Source organism: Chironomus tepperi, unplaced genomic scaffold, assembly GCF_022539635.2.
Source record: "Chironomus tepperi strain 1889 unplaced genomic scaffold, CSIRO-AGI_Ctep_v1 contig_445, whole genome shotgun sequence".
Classification (NCBI taxonomy): domain Eukaryota; kingdom Metazoa; phylum Arthropoda; class Insecta; order Diptera; family Chironomidae; genus Chironomus; species Chironomus tepperi.
This window is the reverse complement of record NW_027226567.1, coordinates 7,176,157-7,192,288: the sequence shown is the minus strand read 5'-3', so window position 1 is coordinate 7,192,288 and position 16,132 is coordinate 7,176,157. Positions and strand designations below refer to the sequence as shown.

The following is a 16,132-nucleotide window of genomic DNA, read 5'->3' as shown; positions in this document are numbered from 1 at the left end:
AAAGAAATGTTAAAAATTACTTGACTTTTTATACTTTATGCATTGGTAGACTATTAACAATATTTTTTTTTTTTTTTGCTAATCTCCAAAACAACAAAGGCGTGATGATAATGTTCCTCGTAACTACGCTGCATTATGAATTTTAATTAATTTTTTGAATGTGTATAAAATAAATTCATTCTTTTTGAACATTTAAGTGCGAGTGGGGAAAATTTGGTGAATTTTGAACTTGGAATTCAGTTTCTTCGAAAGTTCGGAATAGTTCGGAAATTTGAGAACAGTACAAATGTTTCAAAATTTATGAAATTGAAAGGTTTTATCCAAAAATTTAGAATTTGTAAGGTTGAATTCAATGTAATTTGTAAGGTTTGCAACAAATTTTTATTCTAATTTGTATGGTTTTGAGTACATTTTATTGTAATTTGTAAGGTTTTCAATTTAATTTTTCAAATTTTTGACCGTTATGACAATTTTATTAAATTTTGAGACAACATTCAGATTATTTTCAGGCTTATTTCAGTCAATTATGACCAACTGTTCCTCAATTCCACCACGTACCCCCGACTGGGACGTTAATATATATGTTATAGTTTCAAACGAAAGGAAAAACGCATTTATGTCCCTATTGATATGCATAAGTTGCATAAAATATTTAATTATACTGGCTATATCATTGACATTTCCATTTTTTTTTTTGTGTGTCTGTATAGCTCACTATTATGCAATAGAATAAATGGAAATAGGAAATAAAAAATTCATTGTCAATGTTAAAGTTACTCGTACTAGACCTGAGGGTTATTAAACTTATTAAAATTAAATTTTCATTTCTTTACAATTTTTTATTGAATTTTCTTCAACCGAGGAAATTGAGGTGAAAAACTGATTTTTTCCATGTTGATTCTACATTTTCAAACTGGAAAATCTCCAATCATTTCCGTTCTCTTGTTCCTGTCAATTTGCGAGCACTCTTCAACATCAAAGTAGAGTTCATCATCATTGTCGCTGTCTTCATTTATGCAAGCATATGCAATCTTCATACCAAAGTATCCAATTAGACCGAATAATGATGAAGCTATTAAGGTCCGTAAAAGTAAAGTTGCTTTTGACATTTTTGATGATTTTTTGAAAATTAAATGAGAAAATCAAAGTTTGCTAAGATTTTAACGGTTTTTAAAAATTCAAAAAAAGCTTTCACAAAAGCTCTTCATTCAAAAGCTCAAAACATTCGAAAATCATTGGAAAATAACTTCACGAGTGAGAAATTTTCACTTCCATATATTCCAACACATGCTTAAAATTATCTCGTGAGAAAAACTTTACGACCACAGAGAAGAGGAAAAAAAAGAAAAACTTTTTTTTTTTGTAGGAAAATCACGCATTTTTTTTCATTATACCGAGAAAGCAGCAAAGCTGTTCATTCTCTTACGCGACTTGCACAGTGTATATGTCGCAGTGGAAATTCGAATATGTAAAAGAAAAATAAATATATATAATACATAATAGAGAGTAAAAGAAAGAAAATTTTCCTGTGCGAAAATCGAAAAAGGAAAATTTTTTATTTTTTTTTTTTTTTTTAATATTTCCATGTGTTGAGTTTGTGCCATACCGTGAAAGTATAATAAAGTATTTTATTCTCTCTCCTGAATATCCGCAAATAATCGACACATAAAAAAAAGAAAAAAATTTTATTTTAGATTGCATCGCAGTAGCCATTTAAAATTCGTAATACAGGATAACAAGATTCAACATTTTTTAGTGAAAAATATGGTATATATCGAGTTAATTTCTCACTTCCATTGTACAGTGAATACGATGAAATTTTTCGCTCGACATTTGGCAGTGCTATAAAAAAAAGAAGAAAAATTTCAAAAAAAATATAAAAGTTTTTTTCATTTTGACGAAATAGAGTTCGAGAGAACCAGCTGAAAGTATAAATACTTCACGATCATTTTCTCGATTCTCTCTCTCTTTCTCACTCTCTCACGGTCCCCGTGTGTGTCTATTTCTTTCTCCCTGGCTCAACATCAATGCTTTAATGCTTGCTTGCTGGTTTGGGGCAAGTAAAATAAAAGAAAATAAAATTCTTTGCTGGGAACACAAGGAAAATTGAGTAAAATAAAAAAAAAAGACACTGACTTGTGTATGTGAAATGTGAGCGAAAAAAAAAAGAAAAATAATAAAAGAAAAATGTGAGAAAAATATGTGAAAGTCAAACGGTGTGTGAAAGAAAAACACTGAAAAATCTAAAAGATTTTCTCGTGCCATTTATTGTTTTGAGGACAAATGTCCGAAGTTTAGTATCAACAATATATAATAAAAACAAGATTCTGTGTGTGTACGGTACCGTGAAGAAATTGATTCTGTAGATGACATCGCTAATAAATGTTTACAATAATTTAATATGATCCTTATGCTTCTAAATTGACGATGTAAACAAAAAAAATTGAGAACTTTTGTAATTAAAAAAAAGAAACTTCTTTAATTTCATCTCTCTCTCTCTCTTTTATTTCGCATTCATTAAGCAAATGATGATGATAATGAAGTCTTATGTTTTATTCAACGGAAAAGGTCGACTTTAACTTTTTTTTTCATCAAAATTACTCTTCCTTAATAAAAATGAAAAGTGGAAAAGTTAGATAAATAAATTTAAACTTGGATAAATTAAGACCCTGAGTAAGATAATTTATGCATTAATGGGAGATTCTGTGGATTAACTTTTGATGATTAAGGATTCATAACGTTCATTCAAAATTTGAACTTTTAACGGTAATTTAAAATTTGAATATTCAACGGACATTCTAAATTTGAAATTTTAACGACTTTTCATATTTTGAATTTTTCGCGGTCATTCAAATTTGAAATTTTAACGATGATTCTAAATTCAAGTTTTTAACGACTTTTCAAAATTCAAATTTTTAACTGCGATTTGAACATATTTGACAAGGCTCCAATGTGGAAGCGCCTCCTCTGAACTTTGATAAATGTGGAGTTCTAACATCAATGGATCATCGGACTCCACGAAGTCCAGACTTCAGTGGAAGCACCGCTTTGAACTCTTAAAATTCTGCAAACTCTGCATTTAAAATTCAAATATTTTAACAACCGCCATTCTAATTTCAAATTTTCTTTGTTAAATTTTCAAATTCTTTCGTTAAATTCGTTACAATTCAGCAAAAAAACAACTTTTTGGAAATTTACAGTCTGAACTGTCATTGAAGATTCAAATTTTCTTCGATAAATTTATAAATTACTTTCGTTAAGTTCGTAAATTTAATCAAAATATCAACATTCCTGGACATCCTGCATTATTATTATTATTATAACGGGTAAAGCATTTCCAATTAAACATGAAAAGCTCAAGCTTATTAAAGATTTAACAGATAATTATCATTCTAGGAAATAATAAAAAAGGGAAGTAAATAAATAGGTTAGATTCGATCATTTGTAAAAAGGGTCAAATTAATGAATTCACATAAAAGCGGTGCTATTTCAACATGTTGAATAAATGAAAGTCCACCGTCCAAGAATCATAACATTGATTATTTAAAAAATCGATTGAAAGTAACAGGGAAAAAAAAATAATTAAAATTGAAACAATTTCTGTTTTTAGACCTTTTTGTACGTACTGTAATTATAGAGTTCAATATCCTACATGATTGTTGATATATTGAGTAACATTAACTGCACTAGACATTTCTCGGTGGTTTTAAAAATAGTATAAATTTATTAATTATTCAGGAAGCTTTAAAGTCTATTTTCAAACAGTCATTCCGTGATTAAATATTTACAGAATCAGCTAGCCATTGTATGAATGATGAAATTGGACTTTTCTGTAGATTTGCAAGCTTTAAAGATGGAATAGAACTTGATTCTTTATCAATCAGCTTTTACTGGATTTTTTTACATGTATTTTGAAGCATGAAGCTTAGTAACAGCATCAAAACATAATCAATTGGAAAAAAGATTATCGGTTTTTTTGCCGTAAAGATTCCATGAAGACCTTCCAGATATTTGCAATTGAACTTTCTCATGTATACAGTTACAAGATGATACAGAAAGGTCGTTACCAAGAAAACATTAAAGTAAACAATATAATTAGTACGTAATTAATTTTTACAATGTATTTCTTTCATACCAAACTGAAGTATAATTAAGGTAACTAGCTCATGAAGAAAATTCTTAATTCCAACCATTTTTTTTTTCTTATTGATTTAAATTTCACTTGAGAGACGATGAAATGTTCTCTGATGTTGCAGCATCTATAAAACTTCGGTTTTGAATAAGACTAAATCTTACATCTCTTCTTTCTTTCTGGGTTTATCTCATTTCGTATATGCTTAAGAGTAAATGTAATTTGGAAATTGTTTTGATGTGCATTAAGGTTAGGGTTTGAAAGTTTAAAGTCAAGTTTTGAATGAAAATTTCAATTTTCAATTTAAACTTTCAAAGAGTTATTCAACTAAACTGTCTAATATTCAGAGGTTGTTGGTATTATTGCAATTCTAAAGAGCTACTTTGAACTTACTTTCAAATTTGTTTTTATGAATCTACAAAACATTTTAAATGAATTTTCATTGTTTTAAATTACAAAGAGTAATTTTTACCAGGAACAGAAACCTGTTGAACCGTTTTATTAACGTCCTGCGATTCACAGTGGATCAATTGGAACTAATCATCAAATTACAAATTAATCATTGATTTTTAAAATTTTTAAAATGGGTAGCACTAAGTCTAGAGAATTGAATCTTTTGTCTGTAATAACGTTCATTTGAGATTTGAATAATATTTACTGTACATAGTTGAAAACCCCCTTTTTCATAGAAAAGTATAGTCTGTATTTAAATTCCAAAGAATAAACATCATTGTAAACAAATTTACATCTAATTACATTTATATCCAACCATAATTACAAAATTCATCAGTTTCTTTGTTAAAATAAGCTTCTTGCTGATCAAATTAATGATCTTTTTACATAAAATAATTCAAATGCTGATAATTTAAAGATCCAGACTTAAAAATCTAAATAAAATGATGAATATTCTAGTAAAATGCGGAAAATTTCAATTTTCGCAGTAAAAATAGGCGGAAATTAGCTGCTTTGAGGGCGTTAGAGCACCCTAACTTAATTTAATCCTTTAATATCAGATCTAGAAAGTAATCTGGATTTGTAAGGAAAATTCTGCTCAATTCGACTTAATTCCATACAAAATTCCAGTTCTATTCAATACTTACTTGTATCACTGGTCGTACAGATCAGTTGTGATCCATAACCTCCAACAGGAATCACCTGAAGCTGGCTCTATCGCTGGCTTATATTTTCCAATATCCAATCCCAAGTACAATACTATCTCTATTCAATACTAAGTACATTTTCACACATTTACCTTGAACTAAAATCCTTCAAACGAAGTTCAAATGTGTATACTAAAAGCGTTTAATAAGACGTAAGATAATCATCAAGACATCTGTAGAATTTCCATAGAAAAAAAAAATAACTTTCATTATCGTGTAAAAGTAAATGAAGCAAATTTGTCGACAATAAAGGAACCTAATAGACGCAAATGATGATGATGATGAATAATCTAAGTCTGAAATTAAAAAGCTTTAATCATCACCATGGCAAAAAAAAAAATCTAGAGATGAAAATAAAATATAAACTTGTGATTTTTTTTTTGTCATAGCCTTAAGGTGAAAACTCTTGAGTTTTCCTTTTAATTTTTCGACTTTATTTTTCTAAGAAAAAAATCTTTTTTTTTTATACATTTTCCCAAATCATATCAAGCGGAAAATCGTTTTCGTGGTAATGTGGTTTGAGGTTCAAACATCAAACATTATTCATATTATTAAATAAAATAAATATCATCATCATCGTCATCGCTACAGTCATCAATATCGTCGTCATGATGTTATTTATATGAATAAGATATCCTCAATAGTATGAATATTGTCTACTTGTAGACATTCAGACATTGTAATGCGGGAAAAAAAGGGAAAATAAAGGCTAGAGATGTAGAGAGTCAACTCATACATAAGCCTTAACCTGACTTAGTATTTTTTTCAATTTTTTACTTTTTTCCCGATCTGACCGTGTGTATTGATATTAATGAGCACACATCTACGCTCTATCTTTATACAAACTTAACTGTGTCGTGTCTTGTATATCTCATACATACAATCTATCCTATATTAAATAAGGTAGAGAGGAGGAAAATTCTGCTTTTTTGCAAAAAAAAAAAAATCGTCCATTTAGTTATAATCGAATTAAACGAGCGAACGAACAAAAACACAGTGACTCTCATCATTATAATCGTATTTAAGGAGAAGAAGGAAGAAAAGAGTTTTTTTTTTTAATTATTATTTTCCAAATTGAATTATTCAAAAAAAGAAGTTAATTAATTGACATGTCTATAAAGTAAGAAATCAACGTTAATTGAGATATTATAATTTAGTAGTGGCAAGCAATCAAGCGGGGAAAGAAAAAGATGAAAAAGTGAAGGAATACACAATATATATATATTGAGTGAGTGTGCGAGGAGCAACAAGCAAGAAGCTATACGGGGCAAAATGAGCTAAGAATGAAAAGAAAAATATTCATTGCACCATTAACCTTCAAAATTCATTAATTAACTTCCGAAATAACGCTAACGTGAGTGTACATGCTATTTACAATACATACTTGTGTGCTAGTGGACGACTATGACGAAGAGAAAAGTATTAAGTGTATAGCTATGTACAACGTTCATGTCTCGCAAAACTATAAAGTTTCAGTTTTTTTTTTAACATTTTCATCTTTTTTTTTTTTTGAAGGGTTTTTTTGTGCTGTGCTTAGGCACTAGGAATCACAGATGATGATTGTCGACTTGTGAAATTTTATACATTTTTTCTTTATTTTCTTCAGCACTTCTCGCTCACTCACTCAAATACAGAGAAAATTTTCAAAAAAAAAAAAGAAAATTCCTCGTAAAAGAGATGAAAAAACTCAGCAAATGATCTGTATTTTCTCGATTTTCTTCTTTTTTTCTCTTTTTTTATTTGCATACAAAGACATGGCTAGATGTAAAGAAAAAGGAACAAGTTTGAAATGTTGCACGAGATTGATAAGAAAGCGTATTTTCTTGTTAATTGTCGGGAAATTCTTATTGTCTTGTTGATATTTTGTGAATTTGTAGGTTAGGACAGTGGTGGGCAATCTTTTGCTTTCCATGACACACCTTGTCCTAACAGGCAAAGAGACCGCGTTTAGGAACCATGCACAAATCGAGCATGTTCTTTGCCTTTTAGGGTTGGTGATAAGCCTCGACCAAAACCGTACAAAACATAAGGTTCACAGCTATTCCCGCGGCTCGCAAGTTGCCCACCACTGAATTAGAACTACAATGATCTTGATCTTTATGGATAGAGTCAAATTCCAATAACAATTAAATAATTCAATAGCATTTAATCCATTCCAAAAGCATTAACTAGACCAATTGTAACCTAAATTGACCGCAACAAGTCATAGTCATTAAACTTTATTTTTTTCTGCGTGACTGCTTCAGTCACGGAATATTTAAATTGATGAGTCAGTGGAATTTTCACGTAATTTATTCCTTCAATATTGCCCACTTTAATTTCACATGCAATGTCCTGAGAGTTTAAAGCTTAAAAAATGATTTTTCTTAGAATTTTTTAATTTTGTTTTGGCTTCACTTTTAATCAACAAAAACAAATAGGTGAAATTTTGAGCTCATAACAACAAGTTAAAGATTTTATCTAGAATATTTCATGTAATGTGGATGTTCAAGTGCATTGAAGGTTCAAGCAAGCATTAAATTAAAAATGTTTAAAGGATTTGATTAGCTTTGACTTGCGAATTTCTTTTGAAAATGAAAGATTCCTTAATCAAGATTGATATTGTTGTCTCTACAATGTCTGGTTGGTTCTAAGGAGCTACTCAAGTGACACAAAAGCTGAGTTTAAAGACACTTGATTCAATCCGAACATTTTATGAAAATTATAAACAAAAACTCAAAATTAAAGCTATTTTTTTAAATCATATGTTAATGTTGATTTAGCTAGTGTTGGTTAGCCAATGATTTGACTTTAATCCTAAACTGTGATTATTCTAGATATTAACTAGATAAATCATCTAACTGTTTAGTAAGAATTTCTTTAAATCTTAAGATTTCTTTTCCATTTTGAATATTTGGCGGGAAATTTCAAATTTAATCAATAAACTCTCAATATTACCTGAATAGTACAAATCAGTTATTCGATCTAATATCCGTCTTTTAGCTAGTGTGACTCTGACTAAGTCATTGACTAGGCTCTGATTTGAGTTAAATCAAATTTCAAAATTTATTGAACAAATTGATCGATTAACCTATTTGTTCTATTCGAATTCGTATCAAAAACATAACAAATCTATCTGAATAGCTTCAAAAAGTTCAAATATCTAGTCAAATTCACAAAAATCACTCTCAAAACAAACATAAACCAGTGAACAATTAAAGTGTTGCAAATTTCTCACAAGGTTGTCACATAATGTCTCATATTTAAATTGAATCTTATTCATCATAGTGCTCTGTCATCTCAATTAATGCTAAAGCAATTAGTTTAATGCTCCATTAACAACAACAATAAAAAAGACAAAATGAGAATGCCGACGAGTCCATGTATTAGAGAAAAATAAGCTAAAAAAATATAAAGATATAACTCTCTAGCCGTGCCTGATATTTATTTATATAATACCTAGTGAATTTTTCGAAGTTTAAAGCATCAGTGGCCTCGCAAAACGCAACAAAATCCTCGCAAAAAAAAATTTCTTTTTTTTTCAATTCTTTTTTTCTTTTGCTTTTTGATTATGAAAGATGAAAAAAGTGAGTAAAAAAAATTGTACGGAAGTGAATCGTTGATAATGATGGAGGGAAAAAAGTGGCAAGAAGAAGAAGCAGGATTAAATGGGATATTTTATTATAGTCGTGTACATAAGTGTGTTAACTACGCATATAAAATATGATAATAATAATAATGATGGATATGTGACAATTGGAATACATTTAAGTGATAAGAACTGGAACTATTGCTAATTAGCTTGTGGATTATAGTGAAATTGACATAAAATCTTAGTCGTTTACATTAGTGCAGTGGTGAGCAACCTGTGTGACACAGCACACTTGTATTTTTGGGAGAGTCGTGAAACAGGCACCTGGCATAGACAAAAACCGTACAATTTTTTGATAATTTGTATGGTTTTGTTAAGATTGTATCGCGAAAACCATACAATTTCTGGATAATTTGCATGGTACTGTACAATTTTTTGATAATTTGAATGGTTTTTCTCACAAAACCATACAAATTATTAAGAAATTGTACGGTTTCCTTACAAAACTATTAAATTTATCAAGAAATTGTACGGTTTTTCTTACAAAACCATACAAATTATAAAGAAATTGTACGGATTTTGTCTGTGACATGTGCTTGTCTTGCAACTCTGTTTTGTGGAAATGTCATGAACCGCATGTCGTGTCCGGTTTCGATCAGACCTTACCACCAAGTTGTGTCGCTCGATTACTAAAAGGTTGCCCACCACTGCATTAATCCCAGTGTAAATGTGAACAAAATATCCGAAAAAAAGAACTGATTTTTGTGCTGCTCACAAGTGAAAAAATATCAAATTTTTATAAAAGAAAAGGAAAGCAAAAAAAAAATGACAAATTTCGAAAGCTGAGACCTGTTAAGCCATACAAATTTCAATTATTCATATGCACTAAACGTAAATAATTAAGTAATGAGAGAGTGAACGGATAGAACAAAATGGCATGTCTGAATATAAAATAAAAGTCAAATTAATTTTTAATTAATTAATTTTTTGGGACTTACTACATATCCACTTAAAAGTGTATTTTATGTGTCCTAACCTACATAAACTAGATATCATTTACAAGTATGTTTATACATTTGTGTGGATTTATATACGAATGTGAAATGTGACACATCAAAAAAAAAAGTGAACTTTTTTAAAAACAGATTGACCTCATAAAAAGAAATAAGAGGAAAAAAGAAGTGGCACAGAAACATGCTGTATGTGATTTATTTAGGAATATATGTGTAGGAATGTTCGATGAGATATTTATGTTTACGTCTTATGCTTAATCGTATCAGGAATTCTTAAATGTAAACAAAAAAAAAATAAATGGATTTATGGAGTACAGTGTGCAGATATGTGGATATGATGATGACTTTAATCTTACGATGTGGAAAAATCAGTGAAAATTTTTGATGAGTTGCTTAGAATTTGAAGTGAAAAAATTGAAGTATAGGAGATAATATTAAGCACTTAAGTATTTTACATTCTATTTCATTCAATGACCTAGCTTCATTAAGTTCTTGTTATGATGAATCATCGTTTAAAATTGTAAAGAACACTTAGAAACAATAGTTTATTCTCTGATAATTTCCCTATCAGACAATGAGCGCAATTATGTGGCATGATGTCTATTACGGCATGCAAAAGAAGCATACTTATTTACTTACTTCTCTAGCCGTACAGATTAACTCAACAGAAGCATGCTTTAAGCTAAATTATCCTAAAGAGGTTTTTTGATCAGTTCTTAGTTTAGTGCTAAGCACGACTATTGCCATTGTTCTACCACGAAGCTTTTAAGGCTTCACTAAACTTCTTTTATCAGCCCCGATCATAAGTCGCTTATTTTCTTAATCATATTGACGCTAAACGGAGGCGGCTTCGATTTAATGTTAATAAAAGAGGTTAAGCGGAGCCCTAAAATCTCCATGGAGGAGTTTTCTTCGTTTGAATTGTTCGGGAGATCATTTTATGTTTATGAAAAGCTCTTTATAATTCAGATTTAGTGACTTAGTAATGAGAGTTCACGGTATACAAAATTTTGAATTCTGAAAGTTCAAGGGCAGAATATGCCAAATTTAGATATTTGGCCTAAATATTTTGTTTGGTTTCAGACGTAATATTATGTCATAGGGATATGAAATAGTAGATCAAAATCATTGAATTAAAGAAGTCTTAGTCTCAGGTTTTGTCTCCGTCTTAAGGCTAATGATAGTTTTATGAGTGAGGATTTGCCAATCTACTGCACTCAAACCTATACCTTCAGGGTATAGTGAGATCAGAACCACTCTTTTGAGGACATTCCTGCTTATTAAGAGAGGCCATGTATCCACTGAATATGTTTCGAAAAAGGACATTTAGAAAAATTTCTCATGCCGAGTCTCGAACCCATGAACGCAGAGTCGGTCGGTATTGCAATAATTATGTACCAATGTACTGAACCAATCCGCCACCGAGACACTGCGACTCACTAGATCCTATATGAAGAAAGCTTATATAAACTGTATAAATAGTTAGATGGTAAACTAAACCTAGCATGCAAAGAGCGTTCTTGCAGCTGAAAGCAACACTCAGGAGCAAGCTCGTCTAGTATGTTGCATCAAGCTCCAGAGAGCAGACTCTTTGCCTGTTAGGGGACTGTTCAGATTTGCAGTCATATAACAGCAGAATTGCAATCTGTGCGTTGCCTGTAAAAAGGCATTGCCTGTAAAAAGGCATTGCCTGTAAAAAGACATTGTCTGTTACAGGTCTTATCTGTTTGGGGGCAAAAAAATTCCCTGTTCAAAAACTGTAACAGATCTGTAGCTTGTGCTAGTCACATGCAACTGTTTTCGCAGCTCTGTAAAATAGTTATCAAGCCAAGAGATAAACCCTTTCTAAATCTATATCCAAATCTCCCAAAACACTCATTTTATGGTAGACGTCATAAGTAAACAATTTCAAAGATAATCAATATGTTCCCAAGATTTTGATCATGGCTAGAAAGTTCAAAGGTTTTTTTACTCAATATTTTATGTACAATTAAGTAATTTTAATTTCAAAACTAGCCCAAAAGTATGCAAATAGCAATGAAAAGCTAAACCAAAATCATAAAATAAAAATACTCTTGAAAATCTATTAAAATTTATTCATATTTCCACGATAATCATGCACGAATATAAATCCACAAACGATAAAAAGAATCCACACACAGCAAAAAGAGTGAATGAAATGGATCTGAAATAAAAAATCATAAAAAAGGAACAAAAAAAAAAGTGATTTTCCTGAACACAAAAAATTTGTTCATCTATTGTAAAATAACAGAGAGTGATGTTCATCTATTTTTATCAGAATCAAGAGAAAGGAAGAAAGAAAAGCAAAAGCAAAAAAAAATTATTTGCAAATTTCTGTTAATGTGTTTAGGTGTTTCTGGTTCAGTTCTGTTTTGCTTACGCCTTATAATCGACGGTGGCAATGAGAAAGAAAAATCCGATGAAAATTGATTCCAAATTTCTCTTTTTTTTTTAATTACAGAAGTTTATGTATGCTGAATAAAAGTTTCAATTTCAAGTAAATGAATAAAAAAATTTAATGAAAAAGTGCAAAAAGAGAAAGAAACAGAAGATCAGATTGAAGTTTGTGAGAAGTATCACAGCAAATGGTCAATTAATAATTAATGAAAAATGATGTGACCCAAAAGTGATATGAACAAGTCAACAACAAATCAAAGAGATTTTCACTTTTGATTCAGTATCAAATTTAACCTGCAAACCAAAGGAATAACGAGATAGAGCAAGAATAAGGAAGAATAAATAAATAATAATAAAAGAAGTGAATCATAATTATAAAAATTAAGCCAAAATAGAAAATTATTAGAATAAGAAAATGCAAGATCCTTTACCGTCTCAAGCACAAGCGAGCAGTCTTCATCATCCGAATCAACAGCAACATAAAGCACAAATAAGTGGCGGTAGATTTGATTTTGAGGATGGCGGTACATTTTGTGGTGGTTGGGAGGATAGTAAGGCACATGGACATGGTGTGTGTACGGGTCCAAAGAATCAAGGTGCATATTCCGGTGCTTGGCATTATGGATTTGAGGTGTCTGGAGTATACACGTGGCCCAGGTAAGATACATCATTATTATTCCCCAAATTCTCAGACATTAGTCCTTATCATCAATCAATTCCGACAGAAATTGTATTTCGAAACCGAATACCTTCATACGATACTCAAGACATTAGAGTACATTCTGCTTATTGATTCAATTTAATGTGATGTTCAAACTCAACAAGTTACGCGCACTTTCGATTCTATACCTTTTAAATAAAATCTATTGTAAAACATGACAAGCAAGATCAAAAGGTTGGGTTGAGGATAGACGAGAAAAAAAATGAAAATAAACGATTTCTAGTCGTGTTGTTTACAACAAAAAAACTGTTTCCATGAAAACACTTATCAATAGCAAAAAATACAATGCGTAAACAAGCTTCAAAGGAATGTAAAGAATCTCCTTTCTTCTCGACCATTCCATAATATACAATCGAGACGAGATTTTGATCTGTGATGGAAAATTTTGCGAATTTGAGTTAGAAATACTATTAATATTGGCGATTTTAGTCATTTTGTGAGTAGTTAAGAGCTTGTTATTGATGGATTAAGGTAACACAGAGCAGATGCAGGTTGAAGTTAGCCAGATTGTAAGCTAAATCCATGCTAAATTTGAATTCATGTCAATTCTGTTTCTAAACTCAAAAATCTAAGTTTACTTTGATCAACAAAGTGAAAAAAGCTCTAAAACTCAACTTTTCATGACATCCCATAAGCCCGACGACCGTCTTAGAATTGCATCAAGCCCCGTCACACAATTTCCTTCAATTATTCATATCTGATCTGAATATTTTTACAATTTACTCTGACAAATCTGACTCTCGACAAAAAAAAAAAAAAAAATAAACAAAAGAGAATAATCAAGTAGGCATCTACATATATTGTCAAAGGATCTATTTAAAACATATTACACATTCATAGAATTGACTGAACAGACAATTCTGAAGCATAATGAATTTATAGACTTGAATTTATTCACGAATTTTCCGAGAAAATGCTTGCCAGATTCAAATGCTTTGGGATATGACTAATGTATTACACAAATTATTTTGTGCCTTCTTGACCTGCTTTACACTTAACAGACTGAACTTTAAAAAAGGGAGAAAAAGATTATTCATGACGTTCTTGAAAATATATTCGATAAATTAAATTGAGCTGAATTCCCAATGATTCGTAAAATATTAACCCCATTGCATGTAGTAATTTATTTATATGTGGATATCCATTTTCACAAATGAATTCATCAAACTGACCTCAGAGATGTTTATTAAGAGTTGTATGTAACCTGGTAGAGACAGAGATGGGTATATGGTTAGACATGGACTTATATAAGTATATTCACGTTAGATGTGTCCATGAAATGGATTAGTCTGCATATAAATTTTAGTGTCTCTGACATGAACTAGTCACATTGTGTCTTTGACTTGTATCCATGTGTTCTTTGAGTCTGTGACTGTTACCCAACTTTTGTATGGTGTCGGAATCAGAGCTCGAAGTCAATTCGGATTTTGTATCGAAAAGTCCTACTCGAATCAACTCGACTCCATACAAAATTCAAGTCTACCTCAAGCTTTAGTTGAAATAGAGTAGAATCTGTGATATTGATCTATATGTAGGCAAATCGGCCATTGCAAGAGTAAGACCTCTGTGACCAAGTTGTTTGGCAATGCATAGAACATCTGTCCCTATTTCTTGTGATGTACATGAGTTCGATTCCCACGAGAAACCAAATTTTCAAATATTATGTTGAGGATAGTCGAAATGACAAGGGTTCACACAATGTTCACGATATGATAATTAAAGAATTTAAGGTCTATCCGCGAGTAGCTTACTGTAGCAAATCTCATTATGTCATCTAATGAGTTGTAAACAGGTGTCACGGCCAATCAACGTCTTTATGAGATTTTGTCGTTGACATATCATGTTACTTGTCCTTTGACAACAATGTTGTACTGCTCAGGAAACTTGATTTTTAGAAAATATTCACACAGAATTTCCACTTTAGATTCCTAACGTCTCGAAGTCAACTTATTCTTGAGATCAAGAGAATTCTTGGATATTTTGTCAAGTCTTAAGATTCTCTAGTAAAGATCCTTGAATATCTCGAGATCAAGACGGAAGACAGACAGTCCTAAAATATCTCAATCTCTATGACTCCCGTATCACAAGAACCCATACATACGTATGCGCATACCTCCAACTCTGAATCAATTCAATTATTGAAAACAGATAAGTTTAAACCTCAAATGGGGAATTTACTAGAAATATCTATAAGTTTACATTAATGAAATTCCAAACAGTCGATTCATTTAAATTACAGCAAATAAAAAGTTCCTGACTACTCGAAAAAAGAATTCTCAATTTTTTTCATCATTTCTTAATGAATGAAAATACGAAAAACGAGAAGAAAAAGGAAAAATTGACGTAAAAACTTTTTTTTTTTTCGTTCCTTCATTGATTCTTGGAATATATTACACACATAAGAAAGATATTTTCATTATTTCTGCACATGTTTTTCCACGACACATAAAAAAACAGAGATTTCCACCACATCACAAGCTATATAGCAGCAAATACAGTTTTAAAATTATGAAGTATATCTTTTATGTGAAAATGGGAACATTTTTTCTGCTCTGCTTTTTTCATATGCGAGATTACTGATTTTCATAGCTTATAAATGAAGGAATAATACAGAGACAACATACCGCACGTTTTTCTCAATTGTCTTGAGACAATCCTGCATGTATTGAAGAATTTTTATTATGTAGATATTAAAAGTATTACAAGAAAAGAAAGCATGAGGGTTATTGTAAAGAAAAAAAAAGTCATGACACGATCCTATTTTTAGGTACATACGAAATAGAAAAGAATTCGTTACTATAGTTGTTATGTATGGATTATTTCTCATCTTTTCTTACTTTACGACAATAATTTCTTTTTAAATGATAGAGATAGATTGGGAATTGATGATGTTGACATGAAAATTGTTGAAAGAATTTTCATTCATGCATAAAAAAAATTATTTTATCCTTGAGGTTGACTGGCTGGCTGGCAATAACCGGCACATTAAAAATTTTTTAATTTCACTCCTATAATAAAAAAAAAATGTAAAGCGATAGAGATGGGGAAATATTAGGAGATTCTTATATTTTAAAGTATAAGCCAGTGGTGGGCAACCAGTTATTTTTTGTGGCACAT

The 16,132-nt window shown here is 30.5% G+C and overlaps 1 protein-coding gene and 1 long non-coding RNA gene across 5 annotated transcripts in view; one reads left to right on the top strand and one right to left on the bottom strand.

Annotated features, from left to right (window-relative positions):
- Positions 1–1,452: 1,452 nt before the first annotated feature.
- Positions 1,453–16,132, top strand: part of jp (junctophilin) — a 28,961-nt gene continuing 14,281 nt past the window's right edge. Inside the window, exons 1-2 of one of the 3 annotated variants that reach the window (XM_070650645.1) lie at positions 1,453–1,468; positions 12,359–12,951. In XM_070650645.1, coding sequence (XP_070506746.1) covers positions 12,710–12,951 — 242 coding nt within the window. In that variant the 5' untranslated portion in view covers positions 1,453–1,468; positions 12,359–12,709. Of the gene's footprint in view, positions 1,469–1,569; positions 1,768–6,247; positions 6,413–12,358; positions 12,952–16,132 lie in introns of those variants that run through there. The other 2 variants (XM_070650644.1, XM_070650643.1) reach the window with 2 other exon arrangements.
- On the bottom strand, positions 1,531–2,221 carry LOC139098440 (uncharacterized). 2 transcript variants are annotated; one of them, XR_011545202.1, is made up of 4 exons: positions 2,137–2,221; positions 1,977–2,046; positions 1,792–1,842; positions 1,531–1,640 (listed from the first exon to the last, which is right to left on the bottom strand). It is a non-coding gene; the product is annotated as an uncharacterized lncRNA (long non-coding RNA). The 2 variants fall into 2 exon arrangements; XR_011545201.1 differs by having other exon boundaries at positions 1,977–2,173.